At 40.7% G+C, this 14238-nt stretch overlaps 1 protein-coding gene across 3 annotated transcripts in view; it reads left to right on the top strand.

The window, feature by feature from the left end:
* The first annotated feature begins 3853 nt into the window (after positions 1-3853).
* Positions 3854-14238, top strand: part of ngef (neuronal guanine nucleotide exchange factor) — a 32915-nt gene continuing 22530 nt past the window's right edge. Inside the window, exons 1-2 of one of the 3 annotated variants that reach the window (XM_024280386.2) lie at positions 3854-4714; positions 13873-13942. In XM_024280386.2, the coding sequence (XP_024136154.1) occupies positions 4495-4714; positions 13873-13942 (290 nt within the window). In that variant the 5' untranslated portion in view covers positions 3854-4494. The remainder of the gene's footprint in view (positions 4715-13872; positions 13943-14238) is intronic. The other 2 variants (XM_024280384.2, XM_024280385.2) reach the window with 2 other exon arrangements.

The following is a 14238-nucleotide window of genomic DNA, read 5'->3' as shown; positions in this document are numbered from 1 at the left end:
AATACAACAGGGGTTTATACTCAATAAATCCCTGTTGTGACAGTAAAATCTGTCCAACACAAGAAGCTCTCAGCCCGCATCTGTTGGTTCCGCTGTTGGACAGGACAAGTTGAAATAAAATAAAATAAAAAAAAGTTTTATTTATTTTTGTGTAATTAAATTGTTTCAGTTTAACCTTAATGCTGTTTCTTTCATTTTGTTATTATTTCTGTGTAAACATAACCTCAAGTGTTCCAGATGTGACTGAAGTCCGAAATTTAGTTTGTCCTTTAAAGTCCCCCTACAACATTTTTTTTTAATTTTCTGTAAATGTTCCCAGATGGGGTTTTAATTAGGACTGTGAAGTTTTTAACAAAAATTCCACATCCTAAATGTCTGACATATTCTGACAATTCTGACATAATTAAAACAATAAAGAAAATGGCATTTAACATTTCATTTTCAAAAAGTTCTTTAGTAAATTTGTAGCAACATTCAATTAGAAATATCAAATTTAAAATTAAAATGGATTAACAGAAATTCTTTTTCATTTCCACAATGTAACTGCATTACTTGTCTAAAATGAAAAATCAATTCTCCAAATGGCTTTTCCATTTTCTTCATCATCACTGCTCATTCTGTGACATAATTAAAGTCACAAAGTCAATGAAGACTGCTTTTTTGTTTTCACATTCTGCCACGCAAAAAGTGTCTCATAGATCAGTTTGAGTTAGCACTTCCAAGGGGCGCACCATGATGATGTCAGTGCTCGCTTTTCTACTTCTTTGGTTTGTGCTGTCTGCAAATGACATGCTGTTCTCAATGACTTACATAAAGAGAAGGGAGAAAAGGAAGGAAGAGGAGGAAAAACTGATATTCTGGTGATGGTAAATGTTTTTAGATCAGTGAAAATGATCAATTTCCCGCTGCACACAGGAGACTGGTTGAAAAACACTGGCCTATCATCACACCCTGCCGCTCACGTTTGTCTGCATTGATTACATAAAATAGCAGCAAACGTGGCATTCTCCTTTGAGACCTTTATTTTGAGATGTCTTCAAGAATCCTAGCATAAGATTTTTAATTGTGCAAAGTTGTCACCTGAGCCATGGGGGCAGGCTTTAAGGCTGCGATTTAGACAAACGTATTGAGGTGAAAGGACTTTACAGCTCACAGAACATAAAAGTCACGACTATAAGCTGTCGCCTTATCTCCACAGGTGAAACCCTAGAACCAAACAGTCAACATGAGATCTCTCCAGTCATGTTTGATTTTGGTCTGAAAAGAAAAGTTTCCTTCTTTTTCTGAATCAACAGGCGGAAGCCCCATTCTCTTTCAAGGACTCGCTCTTGTTGCTACCACAGAATAAGTCTTTGTTTCATTCCAGTCCAAAAAGGCCTCTTTCCCTCCTCCTCTTCTCCTCTTGTCCTTTGAACTTTGCTCTAACCAGTGTTGTTGATGTTTGCTCTGTAGTAGGATTAGCATAATTTTGCCCGTTTTTTTGTTGCAGATTGTCTGAAAAAGATCATCCTTCATGTTCATGTTGAAAAGTTATTTTTTTTTTCAAATCAATCACTATTCCGGTTTCCTCCACAGGATGGAGCCCCAGCGTCACCACTGAGCACTGGGGCGTCTGTCATGCCTTACCTGACCTGTGGATCTTTTATCAGACAGTTTTGGTTCTGAGCAAACAAACTCCATAAAAACTCAATCTTGTCAGGTTATAAATCTGATATCTTGCAGGACTCTGACCTTTGAGCACAGATAAGATAAGAAATCTGATGACATAAATAATTTGTGTTTGCCAGCATTGATGCCGCTCTGTTTCTGTGAGATGAAAGCGTCTATTCAGTCAGCAAATTTGCTCTTTGCGCCTGTGACCTACAAGGTCATTTTTTAGGTTTAACTTTTTTGCTGCAGCATCTACATTCACATTTGGTTGTGTCTTTACAGTTTTTCCCAATTGCTAAAACACTAAGCGTCATTCTCCAAACCATCTGATCAACTGCTTTAACTCTATTCAAAAACATCACTCTTTAGTCAAAACCTAAAACACTATTTGCAAAACTCTAATCTACTCTTTGCAGAACTCAAGACACATTCTCAAGTTTAAAACACAGTTGGCATTCACAACACACAAGAGACAAAAACTTAACACAAAGAGTAAAAACTCAAACTCTGTTCCAACACAACGATCACCATCAACACACAACTGGTCAAAACTGAAGACACTTGCTGCTAATCAACTACAGTGAAAATAAAGACAGTTCTGGAACAATTGATCAGCTTTTTAAAGATGAATAACAGAGAACGACCCCAACACACACCAAAACCTGGACTCAGATGAAGAACAAGGTATCTGATGAGATCCAGACCATAGTTATTGACCACATGTTGGTTTATGGAATGACCATGAGGGAAGCAGGTCAAGAGGTCAACCCTCAACTCAGCAGGTTCAAGTTGTTTCTGTAATCTGCATCAATCATAGAAATTCAACAAGAAAATAACAGATGATCTTGTGGCTGAAAATGAAATAAACATAAAATAAAAACCTGAATACTATTTTTCTCTAATTTCTTGGGGGTGGGTGGAGAGGTACCATTCTTGATGAACTGTTTTGTGACTAGTGTCAAGTGTTTTGTTGTGTAGTGTGTTGTGATTGATCCATGTTGCTAGTTTTGACGACTGAGTCTTCATTATGACTCTAAAGTGAGATTTTGACTGGAGAGTCAAGAATTTTGTACATTTAACTTACATTTTGAAAATTGTGTTTGATGCTTTGGTGTGTAGTGTGTTGTGTTTGCTGTGTGTGTGCGTTTTGACAACAGTTTTCATTTTGACCTCAAAGCGAGCTTTTGACTTGTTATGAGTTAAGCATTTTGAATATTTAGCCTATATTTTGACATTTGTGTTTGGTTAAATTGGCTAAATGTTTCATAAAATAGGTTTTACCATTCGGGAAAAGCTGTAATCTCTGTGTGATCAAAGCTTGTGTCTGGTCAGTGTCCATTTTTTATGCAAATACTTTTACTTCTGATACAAGAGTAAAAGAAGAAGAAAATGTCAGCAGGGGATGCTGCGGGGAGAAGGCCACGCTGGGCCTCCCTTCTGCTGGATTGCTGTTGTTCCATCAGCACCAGCAGTCAGCTCCTCTCAACTGCTGGGAGTTCCACAAAAACTACTAGAAGTCTGTTTTCTTCCAGTTTTAATTCTCAGAAGATTGGTAGCTCTTGTGGTTACTCAGCAGAGAATCATGGGAATGTCAGCTGACTCAGGGTAAGTCTTTCCTCCTTTTCATTTGGACGTTTATGACGATACACACAAGTTTCACCGACTCTGAGGTGGATTTGAAAACAGGTTGTAGAACTTTGTCTTCAGTGTCATTCAGAAACAAAAGCGTTTTTCAAATTGTGCTGTTGCTGGAAGAAAAAGGAGTAAATCTGATTTTACATCGTCCTAAACAAGATTAGGGACTCTTTTCTCTCAGAAGTCTTCAAGATTCAGATATTTTTGAGCAAAGCTGGATTTGTCTTCATCAGATGTCTTATCTACTTCAATGATGTCGAAAAGGAACTTGAATCTATTGTGTGTGAGGAGCGTGATAATCACTCTGTGCTCAGAACAAGAGCGTCCTCTCCTCCAGGGCAGAGAGGAGAGCAGAAAAACTGTTGAAGCTGGGCAGGGCCACAGCTCATCATGAACACGCAGCAGAGTTACAAGCTTCATCTGCTGTGCAAAGGTCACGCTTCATCACACACACTCCGGCACAAGCAGAACAAAAGGTACAAATGCTTTGCAATTACTGCAGTTTAATTCTCTGCAGTTACTGATAGGATCACAGGCTCTGTATCTCCTCATTTTTGAGCATGGTGAGATAATTTCTGAGCAAAACTCAAGTGCATCAAAAGACAAAAAGTCAAAGTGCTTTTGTGAAGGTGAGTGGAGCTGCATGCCTCGGTCCCACTGCTGTGGGATAATGTGAACTTTAAACTTGAGTGGTCAGCTGACTCCAGATCAGACTGCAGCATGCAGGGATCCTGACTAAGCTGCTCTGCAAACACCGCTCTCATGACAGTAGGACAGGCTGGGCTGTGATCAGCCCGGGGCACAAACAGCAGGTTCAGGGATGAGAGGCTGACATGGATGTGAGCGGATGCTTACTGAAGCAGGTGGCTATTCCGGTTCCACAACAGCTTCACTCTCAGGGCCCGGCCAGCTCAGGAATGCCGCCGTGTGACTGGGTGTGTTGAGAGAAACCCGGAGAGGAGGGACAAAGACATGCAGTCATAAATGCAGTGATTACAGTTCAGCCGCTGACAGTATCCACTGACAGAGCTCATCGATCCTGACGTGTGGCCGACCTCAGCTTTTGGACCTGCGTATCTCTACAAAACTTTCCGTTCTGAAACATGGATTTGCTCTTGGATTATGGATAATTATGACAACAATCTCTGTATCAGTTTCCTCCAGATCAAGTCAATATTTCCAAAGTGAAACAGGGACAGGAGTCCTGCCATGTCTGTGATAGCTTTATTCCGGAACAAGTGGGGACAGAAAGCACAGGATGCCCCGAGCAAGCAGCGGGTGGCAGAGGTGCTCCAGAGCAGCCGCAACGAAGAGGATGAAGACGAAGACTCTGCCACTGGATTCAGCAGAGAGCCCATCCGCAGGAACTCACGCTTTTACCGCTCCATGAGGAAGAAGAAGACGGCGGGCCCCACCGAGCAGACTGACAGTAAGAAGTTGTGCTGTTTGGTTTCAGCAGAGCCACATCAGCGCCGCCGTTTGATACTGAAACTGTCATCTGTGAGTTTGGTTTAGCAGAAACTGATTACGAAAGTGAGCACAGCAGATAGAGTGTGAGGTTGCAGGGCATCACATGACTGTCAGTGAGTGCTGTGTTTACCCAGCTTCAGTGAATGCACCACAGCTTAGACTTTGGTCAGCATCAAGGTGTTGATACTTTAATACTTAACTAATCAAACACAACAAACATTAAACTACAGCCTTTAAAACACTGAGATGGGTAACTACTTCTACTAATGAATGCTTGAGAACTTATCACACCTGTTTTATTTGACAAAATAAAAGCAATGCTTCTTTCAGTATGATTGAAAATAAAGGTTTTGATGAATGAGATGAGAGCTGTTGTGCTTTAGGCTGGAAGTCAAAGACTGGGTTTGGGGCTCTCTTGAGTCTTGGAAGTTTTTCAGTGGAGCTGCAGATGTGACTGGAAGGCCCTGTCTCTTTTTGACAGGACTTTACCAGGCTGACACATCCTTAAAAAAAACCCTATTGTAATTCTTTAAACTAGATAAAAAATATGCAACAACTTACATATTGCATGATTGGATCTAAATTATTTGTTTATTTTTTCGTAATATATAAACAGTTTAAATAAAAATAAACAAAAAATGACAATGAGGTAATGCAAACACAAAGAAACTACACGAGTACAAAATCGCACCAAAGCTCAGCCGTAGAACTATTTATAAAATGCCATCACGAGAATTACATGCTTGAAGGGGAGTCAATAGGAGTTGACACTTATCTAGTTAATTCTTTCCTTAGAAAGTTAAAGTTAGCCTGATAAAAAAAGGCTTAACATTTTCCCTGTGTTTCTGTTTTTAAAATCACACACCAGTCCTCAAATGCTCCAGTATCATCTACACTTATGCTTCCTCTTTCCCATATCTTAAAATCATGGCCTCTTCGTATTGATGCTTAAAGGGTTTGCACCTCTAGTCTCAACACAACTTATCAATTTACAGAATCTTTGCTGAAATGAATTTTCCTCTGAAGGGTGGCTGGGCGCTCCCTTAGAGATAGGGTGAGAAGCTCAGTCACCCGGAGAGAGCTCGGAGTAGAGCCACTTCTCCTCCACATCCAGAGGAGCCAGTTGAGGTGGTTCAGGCATCTGATCCGGATGCCTCCTGGACGCCTCCCTGGAGAGGTGTTACGGGCATGTCCCACTGGGCGGAGGCCCCGGGGAAGACCCAGGACACGCTGGAGAGACTATGTTTCTCGGCTGGCCTGGGAACGCCCCGGGGTCCCCCCAGAGGAGCTGGAGGAAGTGGCCGGGGAGGGGGAAGTCTGGAAATCTTTGCTTAGACTGCTGCCCCCATGACCCGGTCCTGGATGAAGCGGAGGAAGATGGATGGATGGATGGGCACATTATCATAGGCTTTGAATTTTACACAACAGATTATTCCTGTTTTATACAACATCACAAATTCGTTTTAAATCTCACTAAATCAAAAACGCATTCATTTAGACTGCCATTAGTTGGTGGGATCCAATCATTTCTTTTTGGCCTTTTTGGTAAATTGTATACCGATTAAAATGAACTTCAGTGATGAATTTATACAGTTCTCTACACTAAAGTCAAAATATGGTGAACTCAATGAACATGATTGATGATGCGACTCTCAAACCATATATACCACCTTCATCGAAAAGAAACACTTGTGAGGTCCTTTCACACTGAACACAAAATTGCGTGCCCCGCCCCTCTTTCGTCGCGCAACGACCTCACTGCTTGTCGCCTGTCAAAAAAAATAAAAAAGTATTCCCGAGGATGTAGGAGGAGCTGTCACAAGGGTGGTGGGGCTAAGGTGGGCAATTTGTCGGCTGCCACCTCCACCACCGCGGTTCAGATCAGCCGGGAGCAAGGCAAGCAAACAATCAGGCTGTTCGGGAGAGAGAACAAACAGTTTATATGGTCCAGGGGGGGAGTCCTGAAAGTCCTTCCTCCATTAGAGTCCAAGGCTGTCCATTTGGAGGAGTTTTGAGTCATAAAAGAAAAGGTGCCAGAGTAAAAACAATGATAACAAAAGGGAAGATGAATAAAAGCTTTAGAAAAATCATAAAATAACATTCACAAAATATTAAACAGGCTCTGGGAAAAAAAAAAAACATGCACTCCTCCCACAGCAGCTCAATGTAAGGAAGGTCAAGGAAGGGGTACTTAGCTCAAAGAGGGGTGTATCGTAATCTCCCGGTCACTCTCCTCTTCCTTGGGTCCATGCTGCCGGCGTGAAATGAAATGAAATGAAATAACGTGTCCTCACCGTCACTCGTCCTGTGAGGAACGGCAGCCAACCCGCTCCCAGGGCGGCATGGCTCCAGGAGGCGTGTGGCCCCCGCCCGGGTCTCCTCTCCCGTTCTGGCCCTTCTCGAGTCTCTCGCCTGGTGTGTGTTCCTTTCTGCCGCGCCTGGTGCTCTTCTTAAAGTCACCAGGTGCAGCTGGAGTGCACCTGTTACCCATTTTGACATAATGTCTGTGAAGAGTTCAAATTCGCCAGAATTTCCATTCATGGCATACATAGAGGTCCAGAAATAAATAGAATAAAAACACACCCTGTTACAGAGCTACCAACTAATGCATTTAGGTTGAAGGAACGGTGTGTGTGGATATCTCACTTAGAATGTATGAAGACACGGACGACGTTGAGAAATCAGGTTTATTTATTGTGAAGAGTTCTATATAAAACATCAGTAATCATGTCTCCATGTTTGGGTTTATATGGTTATTACTAAAGATTTTCCAGGTACAGGAGGCTGTGTCTGAATGACAGCCCCTTCCATGGTGTTTCTTTGTCGCTGTAGCTTGAAGGTTCTCTGTCTCATATTAACCAGAGGGGAAAAATATAATTAGGAAACCTTTTTTCTTTTTTTAATGTCTGGGTAAAGCCAGAGCCAGCAGCCTCTGCACCCCACAGCAGCTCTGTCTCTGCCAGCATATCGAGTGAGTGAGCGTCGCCACGGGAGAGGAAACCGCCGATCCGTCCAGAGTTTATCCCGCCTTCACCCCAAAGTAGCCGGATGAGCTCTGAAAACCTGTGGCTCAAACCGGTTAATGAATTAGAAGGAAGTTGGATTAATATTCTACCCGCTGATTGAGTTACGGAAAACGTCAAGTGCCCAAAGCTGAGTTTCTGATTGGCTGTGACGCGGCGTTTGACGCTGCCATACTAGGGATATTTAAATTTTGGCCTTGCCTCCCGATTCATGCCCATCGCACTGCGGGACTTCAGATCATGTTGCGCCTGTTCCATTGACTTAACATTGAAAACGAATCGCGTTTGGATTGAATGCACCTCTAGCCTTCTTGTTTTGTTTGTGTTGGATATAACTTGTTCTATCATTGACAAATATAATTTGATTTCAACAACTCTTCATATATTACAGTAACATCGCCAACATTTCCTTGGAATTTATTGTCCCTGCTGTATTTACTAAATAGCATCAACTTAGTCTGATATAAACTAAGTGATAATTTTATGAAATAACACTCTTTCTGTACCTTGTGACTCCCAGAGTAATCAAATTGTAATGTAATTCTCACCAGATCTTCTCATGTGATATTATCCTCAAATATTGTACATTTCACAAATTGAAATCCGTCCCATGCAAATTGTTGTATAATACACATAATTTAGGACTCAAAACTGAGACCTGGGAAAACAAATCCAGATATTCGGACTAGTACCGTCGCAGTTTTACATGGGCACTTGCTTGTGAAGTAGCTTTGAACACATTTTAGAACCACTCCCCTAAACCCATCCAACCCCCTTTTTAATGCTTGCTTTAAGAAACACAGAACTCATGTTTCTTCCAACAGAACCATCATTTATGCAGACAGATGAATCATCAGTACAAAGGCAGCCTGCTATATCAGGTCCAGCATAAAAAAAAATCTGTTATTCACTCCATCCTCACATTTGATTGCAGGCTTTTTAATATCAATACCAATCTCCATCCAGTCATTGAAAATCTCTCTCCTTGTGCTCTGGATATGCAAAGTAAATTAAGATGTTTGTCTTATTTCAGCAATACTTCAAATGTTCCACACTCTTAAATCAACCACTACTATTGACATTTTATCCGTAATCTCATCTACAGGTTTTTTGTTTGCATAAGGTGCTGCTCCTTGTCCCAGTTGTCTTTCTCTGTTTTCACAAACCATATCATACCTATTAAGATCAAAGTTCACTACATTGTTAATCCAGGGTTCAGATTCTGTATTTATATTGAGAGAAGCTACCAAGATAACGTTTATTTTATGGTAATTGGCATAAAAATGTCTACTTTTATAGTAAATTATGGACATTCTGTTGTGACTGTGTTGTTGAACCTTTCTCCTGTGTAGCAATAGCAGTTATTAGTGTTTGTAATACGGTTATTTTCAGGATCAATGATGTTCTAGAGGCTGAACGGTTGTAAGAAGGCCCTGGGTCACATCCCAGCGAGGTCCTTCCTGCGTGGAGTTTGCATGTGTACATTTTCTCCAGACACAACTGCAACAAATCTGATTTGTTTCCATCTGTGCAGAGAATGAGTAAGGTGCAGGTCACAGACATGTTTCCAGGCCACAGCTGGGCACAGGCACTTCAGTTTTCTCCACCATCAATAAACCATTAAAATCAGAGGTTAATTGGTGACTCTAAATTGAATTTGTGTGCACATAAGAGAAAATGAGGGTGTACATGAGTTTTTGTCTCTAAGTGGCCCTGAAAAAAAATTGCAAACTGTCCAGGTTGTCCAAAAGTAGCTAGACTCCATCAACCCTTGAACTAACTTAAGCGAGTACAGGGGTTAGATGGATGATATCATACTTCAAGTTGATGTTCTGATTATGCATAAATGTTCAGCTGCAACTTATTCTGTATTACATCACCTTAATTCCATGCAGAGCTGTCATAGCTGAGAGACAGTGCCAAAGCTGCCCACATACATCATTCTTCAATATGGCTCAAGGTTTATCAATTGTTCTTTACTATCTTCAGAGCTGGATCTGGGGGTCTTTTTTGGATTTATTTCAATATCATTTTTGCATTGTGCAGGGTTATTTGTAATCAAAATATGTAAAGTGGTAAATTTTGCAATGTTTGTCTTGATACTCTGATCAGCAAAGTGCTCCTGGTTTTTATGCAGTGTGTGGATTTCACTGAATCCAGCTTTGGTTTGAGTTCAGCCCACATCTCTCTGCTAGGTCACTCCACACAACACAGTGTCTGCTGGGCTAACATAATGTCAGTCAATGCTCAGAGATTAGGCCTCAATTCGAGCCTCAAATCCCTGCAGCAGCAACTAAGATGAGGTGGAGACAGATCCATGGGGGGGTTTTAGGCTGCTGTTGTTTTAAAATGTACTTGCCTTTTATTCATTTATTTGTATAATGTGGCTTTACATTGTAAGGAGAGACAAGTGCTGTCAATCAAGCAGGAAGGACTTGAGGAAGGACTGCATGAAATACGAGGGACCTAGAAGGTGAAGGTGGGAGCTCCAGGGAGCTTTCTCCTGTGGGTAAAGACTGAAGTCATGACATTCTAGCCCACAGTTGCTTTGTCTGTACATGGCTCCCAAAAGTTCCATTCTACCCAAGAGGATTGGTTAGAGTGCTCATAGTTGACTTCATTTTATCAATTGAGGTTGGATTGTATGCTTGTTCCCTTCACATGCGCTGTGGATCATTTTTGGGGAACATAAATGGTTCAGCTGCTGCAGACCTGATAAAAAGACCCTTTTTTTTAAGCAAAGTGGTGACAGGCACCTGTCCTGCATAAAGCACCAGTTCTTGACCAGTATGACCCCTGTCATTAAGAAATGAGTCACAGCTGAGATTCAACTCAACCACATGATGAGAGCTTCTATCCCAACCTTTAGGACCTTCAGATCTGAAAAACATCTGTGTGGAGGTGAGACACTCCACAAGAAGGAGGAGGTTCTTCCACTATCAGTCTGAGCAAAAAAGACAAAAGTGTTGCAGCAGAGGAGCTAAAATAGAATTAACATCTGAGTTGTATGAACAGTAGGCAGTTCTGGAGACTTATTGAGAGACTGCCTGGTGAGAAGTGAAAGGAACGTCAGGACAGTCTTGATGGAACAAATGCGCTGGCTAGTTTCTCTGCTTCGCGCTGCTGTTTCTAATTTTAGTGAAGTTACGCAGAAAGCCGCTATAGAAACTTGTTTGTACGCAGGTTGCTTGGCACACCTTGGTGAGAGTGTTTAGCTTGGCTGCAGGCCAGGGTTCAGCTGAGCATCAGCCTCAGTGACGTGTTTATTGTGTCTCCTCTGCCCGTGTTCGTGACGATTGGGTAACTGTGTTGACACAGCAGGATTTATGATGTGGAAGTTCAAAGAGCAAGAGTTTAAAGCAGACGAGTGGGCGTGTCAAAAAAGACACTGAGAACAGGGGAAAACTAAAGGGTCAGCAGAGACCGGAACCCTAGAGGAAGAAATTCTGTCATCCGGCCCAGATCTGCTCTGAAGACTGATCTGATCTTTGTCCAGAATCATTGACCAAAGCTGAATCTATTAGTTATCATTACAGCATTTTAACCCTTTTCGATTGACTTGAAGTTGAGTGACAGTAAAAAAGTAACTGGACTTAAAAGCCGCTCATCCAAGTAGCTTTAACAGATTTTTATTTATCTATTTACCTTTATTTAACCAAGGAAGACCGGTTGAGATTAAAAATCTCTTTTTTTCAAAGGAGCCACTTGGATAAAGGTCCCAATGCTATGACACAACTTCAAGACCAATCCACCTGGGTGAATGAGAACCTTCACTGACTTGTTTGGTTGAGTTGATTGAAAACTGATCATCTAGACGTTGGAATTCAATTTGCTAACTTTTATCTTATTTCTCTAAATTAGTCTAAAACAGATATACACACAAGAACACCCCATTAAGACCAAGGAAATCATTACTCTCAATATAAACTCAAATACTCATTTATATTAAAAGACAGTTTCTTTAAACAGCCTCAAACTCAAACCATGAGGATTGGTGCTGATAAAAATAACATTTGAAATGTGTTGGATGTTAAATATTTTGTCTTAAAATGATGCATTCTTCCTAGAAAAGCTTCATTACCATGTAAACTCATTGATATAATATTGGGTAAATGACAAAGAAGTATGTTTGATATAATGTTGTCTACAGTCAAAACTATTTACAGTAAAAGTTGAGTAAATTGACTATTTCACATCAGTTTTTGAGACTTTGAGTAGAAATATTTATTGTTAAATGTAACATTATAGAAGGGACTAAATGATCTTGGGAATAATGACAAATTGGTGAAAATGTATATTTTATTTTATTTATTTATTAGGACGGCTGTGAATGTGCAGCAGCAGAAGGATATTTGACCTTGGGCATTTCACTCCACTCTGAGTCCTAAAGTGTGATTTATGTGAAAAAAATACTTTTTAATGAAAATAATCAGCGCATATTTTTGATTATTGATACTTGATTCATGTGAATGACTTTCCCATGAAAATACTTTAATGAACTCTCAAATGAAAATGATCTGTATACATTATTAATTTGTATTACCTGATTTGTTTGAATGATTTATTGAAAATAAAAAAATCAGCTTACATTCCTATAATACTTGCCTTAAAATAATGACTTTTCCAATGAAAAAAAAATCTGCATACGTACATATGTACACACAGGTTGTCCGACTTCTCCAGGATGGCACATCCACACCTGCTGCAGCAAGAAGGTTTAATGTGTCTCCCAGCACAATCTCCAGAACATGGAGGAGATTTCAGGAGACTGCTGGTTATTCTGGGAGAGCTGGACAGGGCCGTCCATATCCATGGAGGGACACACAGACCTCTACTGCCTAGGAAATGGTGCTCTGACTGCCATAAGGTATCCAGATGAAATCCTTGAACCCATTGTCAGACCCTGCGCTGGTGCAGTAGGTCCTGGTTTCCTCCTAATCCACGACAATGCCCGGCCTCATGTGTCAAGAGTATGCAGGCAGTACCTGGAGGATGAAGGAATTGAAACAATCGAATGGCCTTTATGGTGTCTCCACAATTGAGCCTCTGTAGGCTGAAAACTTTTATTTCCATTAAGATTTGGCATCCTTTTGTTCCTAAGACACTGCCCTGTTGTTATTTGTATAGATATCCAACTTCATACTGAGATCTGATGTATCTAATGTGTTTCTTTAAAGTGCTCCTTTCATTTTGAGCAGTATATTTTGTTGATGTTTGATACTTAATTTATATTAAGGATTGTTTTCTAACAAAAATAATGTGTATGTTTTGTCTGAATGTTGATAATAGATCTGCATGTGCAATGACAAAGTCTGAAATAGTTTATATCTACTTACATTATCATGTGATTTATTGTTACTTGAGGATTCATAATTGTCTGAATCTATGTTGGAAAGATATAAATATCTGATCTTAAGTTATGAACCAGATAATGATAATACATGTAAAAGAAATGCGAATGTAGTCCAGTTATCCTGTGTTTGACATTCTTTATGGATGTAAACTTCTAATGATTGATTGTATTGCACATGCATTTTTTTTCTTGATTACTTGAAATAAAGAATTTCTAATCTAATCTAAATCTATATTTTTGAGTGGTGAGCAGCTCTTCTCTTGGTGGTACTGAGTTGACCTCAGGAACCAGGTTCCTTTAGGTTTCACTTCTGTTTTGGACCGTAAATTCTGACTCGGGTTTGCCCTAGAACCTACAGCAAACACTTAGTGCACCTTGATCAGCTCATGCTTGTGAATGCAGCTCTGCAAAAGAAACAAGAATCAGGTGGCATGACCTGCAGAGTGAATGAGGGAGGAGATCTAAGAAACCTGAGAAGAATTGCATTCACGTGAGATTGTTCTGTGTGCTCTTACTTTCAGACACAGGTGGAAACACAAGTAACCTCAAACATTTGTGATAGAATTAGTGTAGCACTGTGGGTCTCATCAGTTTTGTCTTTACTGTAAACCTCTATAAATCTGAAAAAAAAAAACACCCTTTTCTGTTCAGATGAAGCAGCTTTTTTTCTGCTCAAAGACCTCAAAAGTGTTGCATAATTTCACAAGATCAGTAACAGCTCCTCTGCCTCCCTCTCTCCAGGTTCTGGAGTGGAGCACAGAGCAGGAGCCCCCTCTCACCAGAAACCCCCACTGCTGTCAGTGGATCGACAGTAAGTCTGTTTCTGAAAATGGACACACACAAACTCCACAACCACTCACCAGAGCTTCCCCATGCAGAACATGCCCCCCAGAGGAAGATGATGAAGCACTGTGCAGGCCTGCAGAAGTTTTTTTTTTTTGAAGGAAAAATATATCATTATTTACTGATCTGCTGCTCTGCCTGTCTTGGAGTTTCAATTGGAGAAAGCTGGAGTTGTGTGGCTGGAGAAGAGAACTAAGAGGCAGAAACACACAGCATAATCCGGAATGTCAGTAATCCTCCATGACGCTGCATTTGTGTAGGGAA

This window comes from Oryzias melastigma, linkage group LG20 (genome assembly GCF_002922805.2).
Source record: "Oryzias melastigma strain HK-1 linkage group LG20, ASM292280v2, whole genome shotgun sequence".
In the NCBI taxonomy this organism is placed as follows: domain Eukaryota; kingdom Metazoa; phylum Chordata; class Actinopteri; order Beloniformes; family Adrianichthyidae; genus Oryzias; species Oryzias melastigma.
This window is presented reverse-complemented; position numbering and strand designations above follow the sequence as displayed.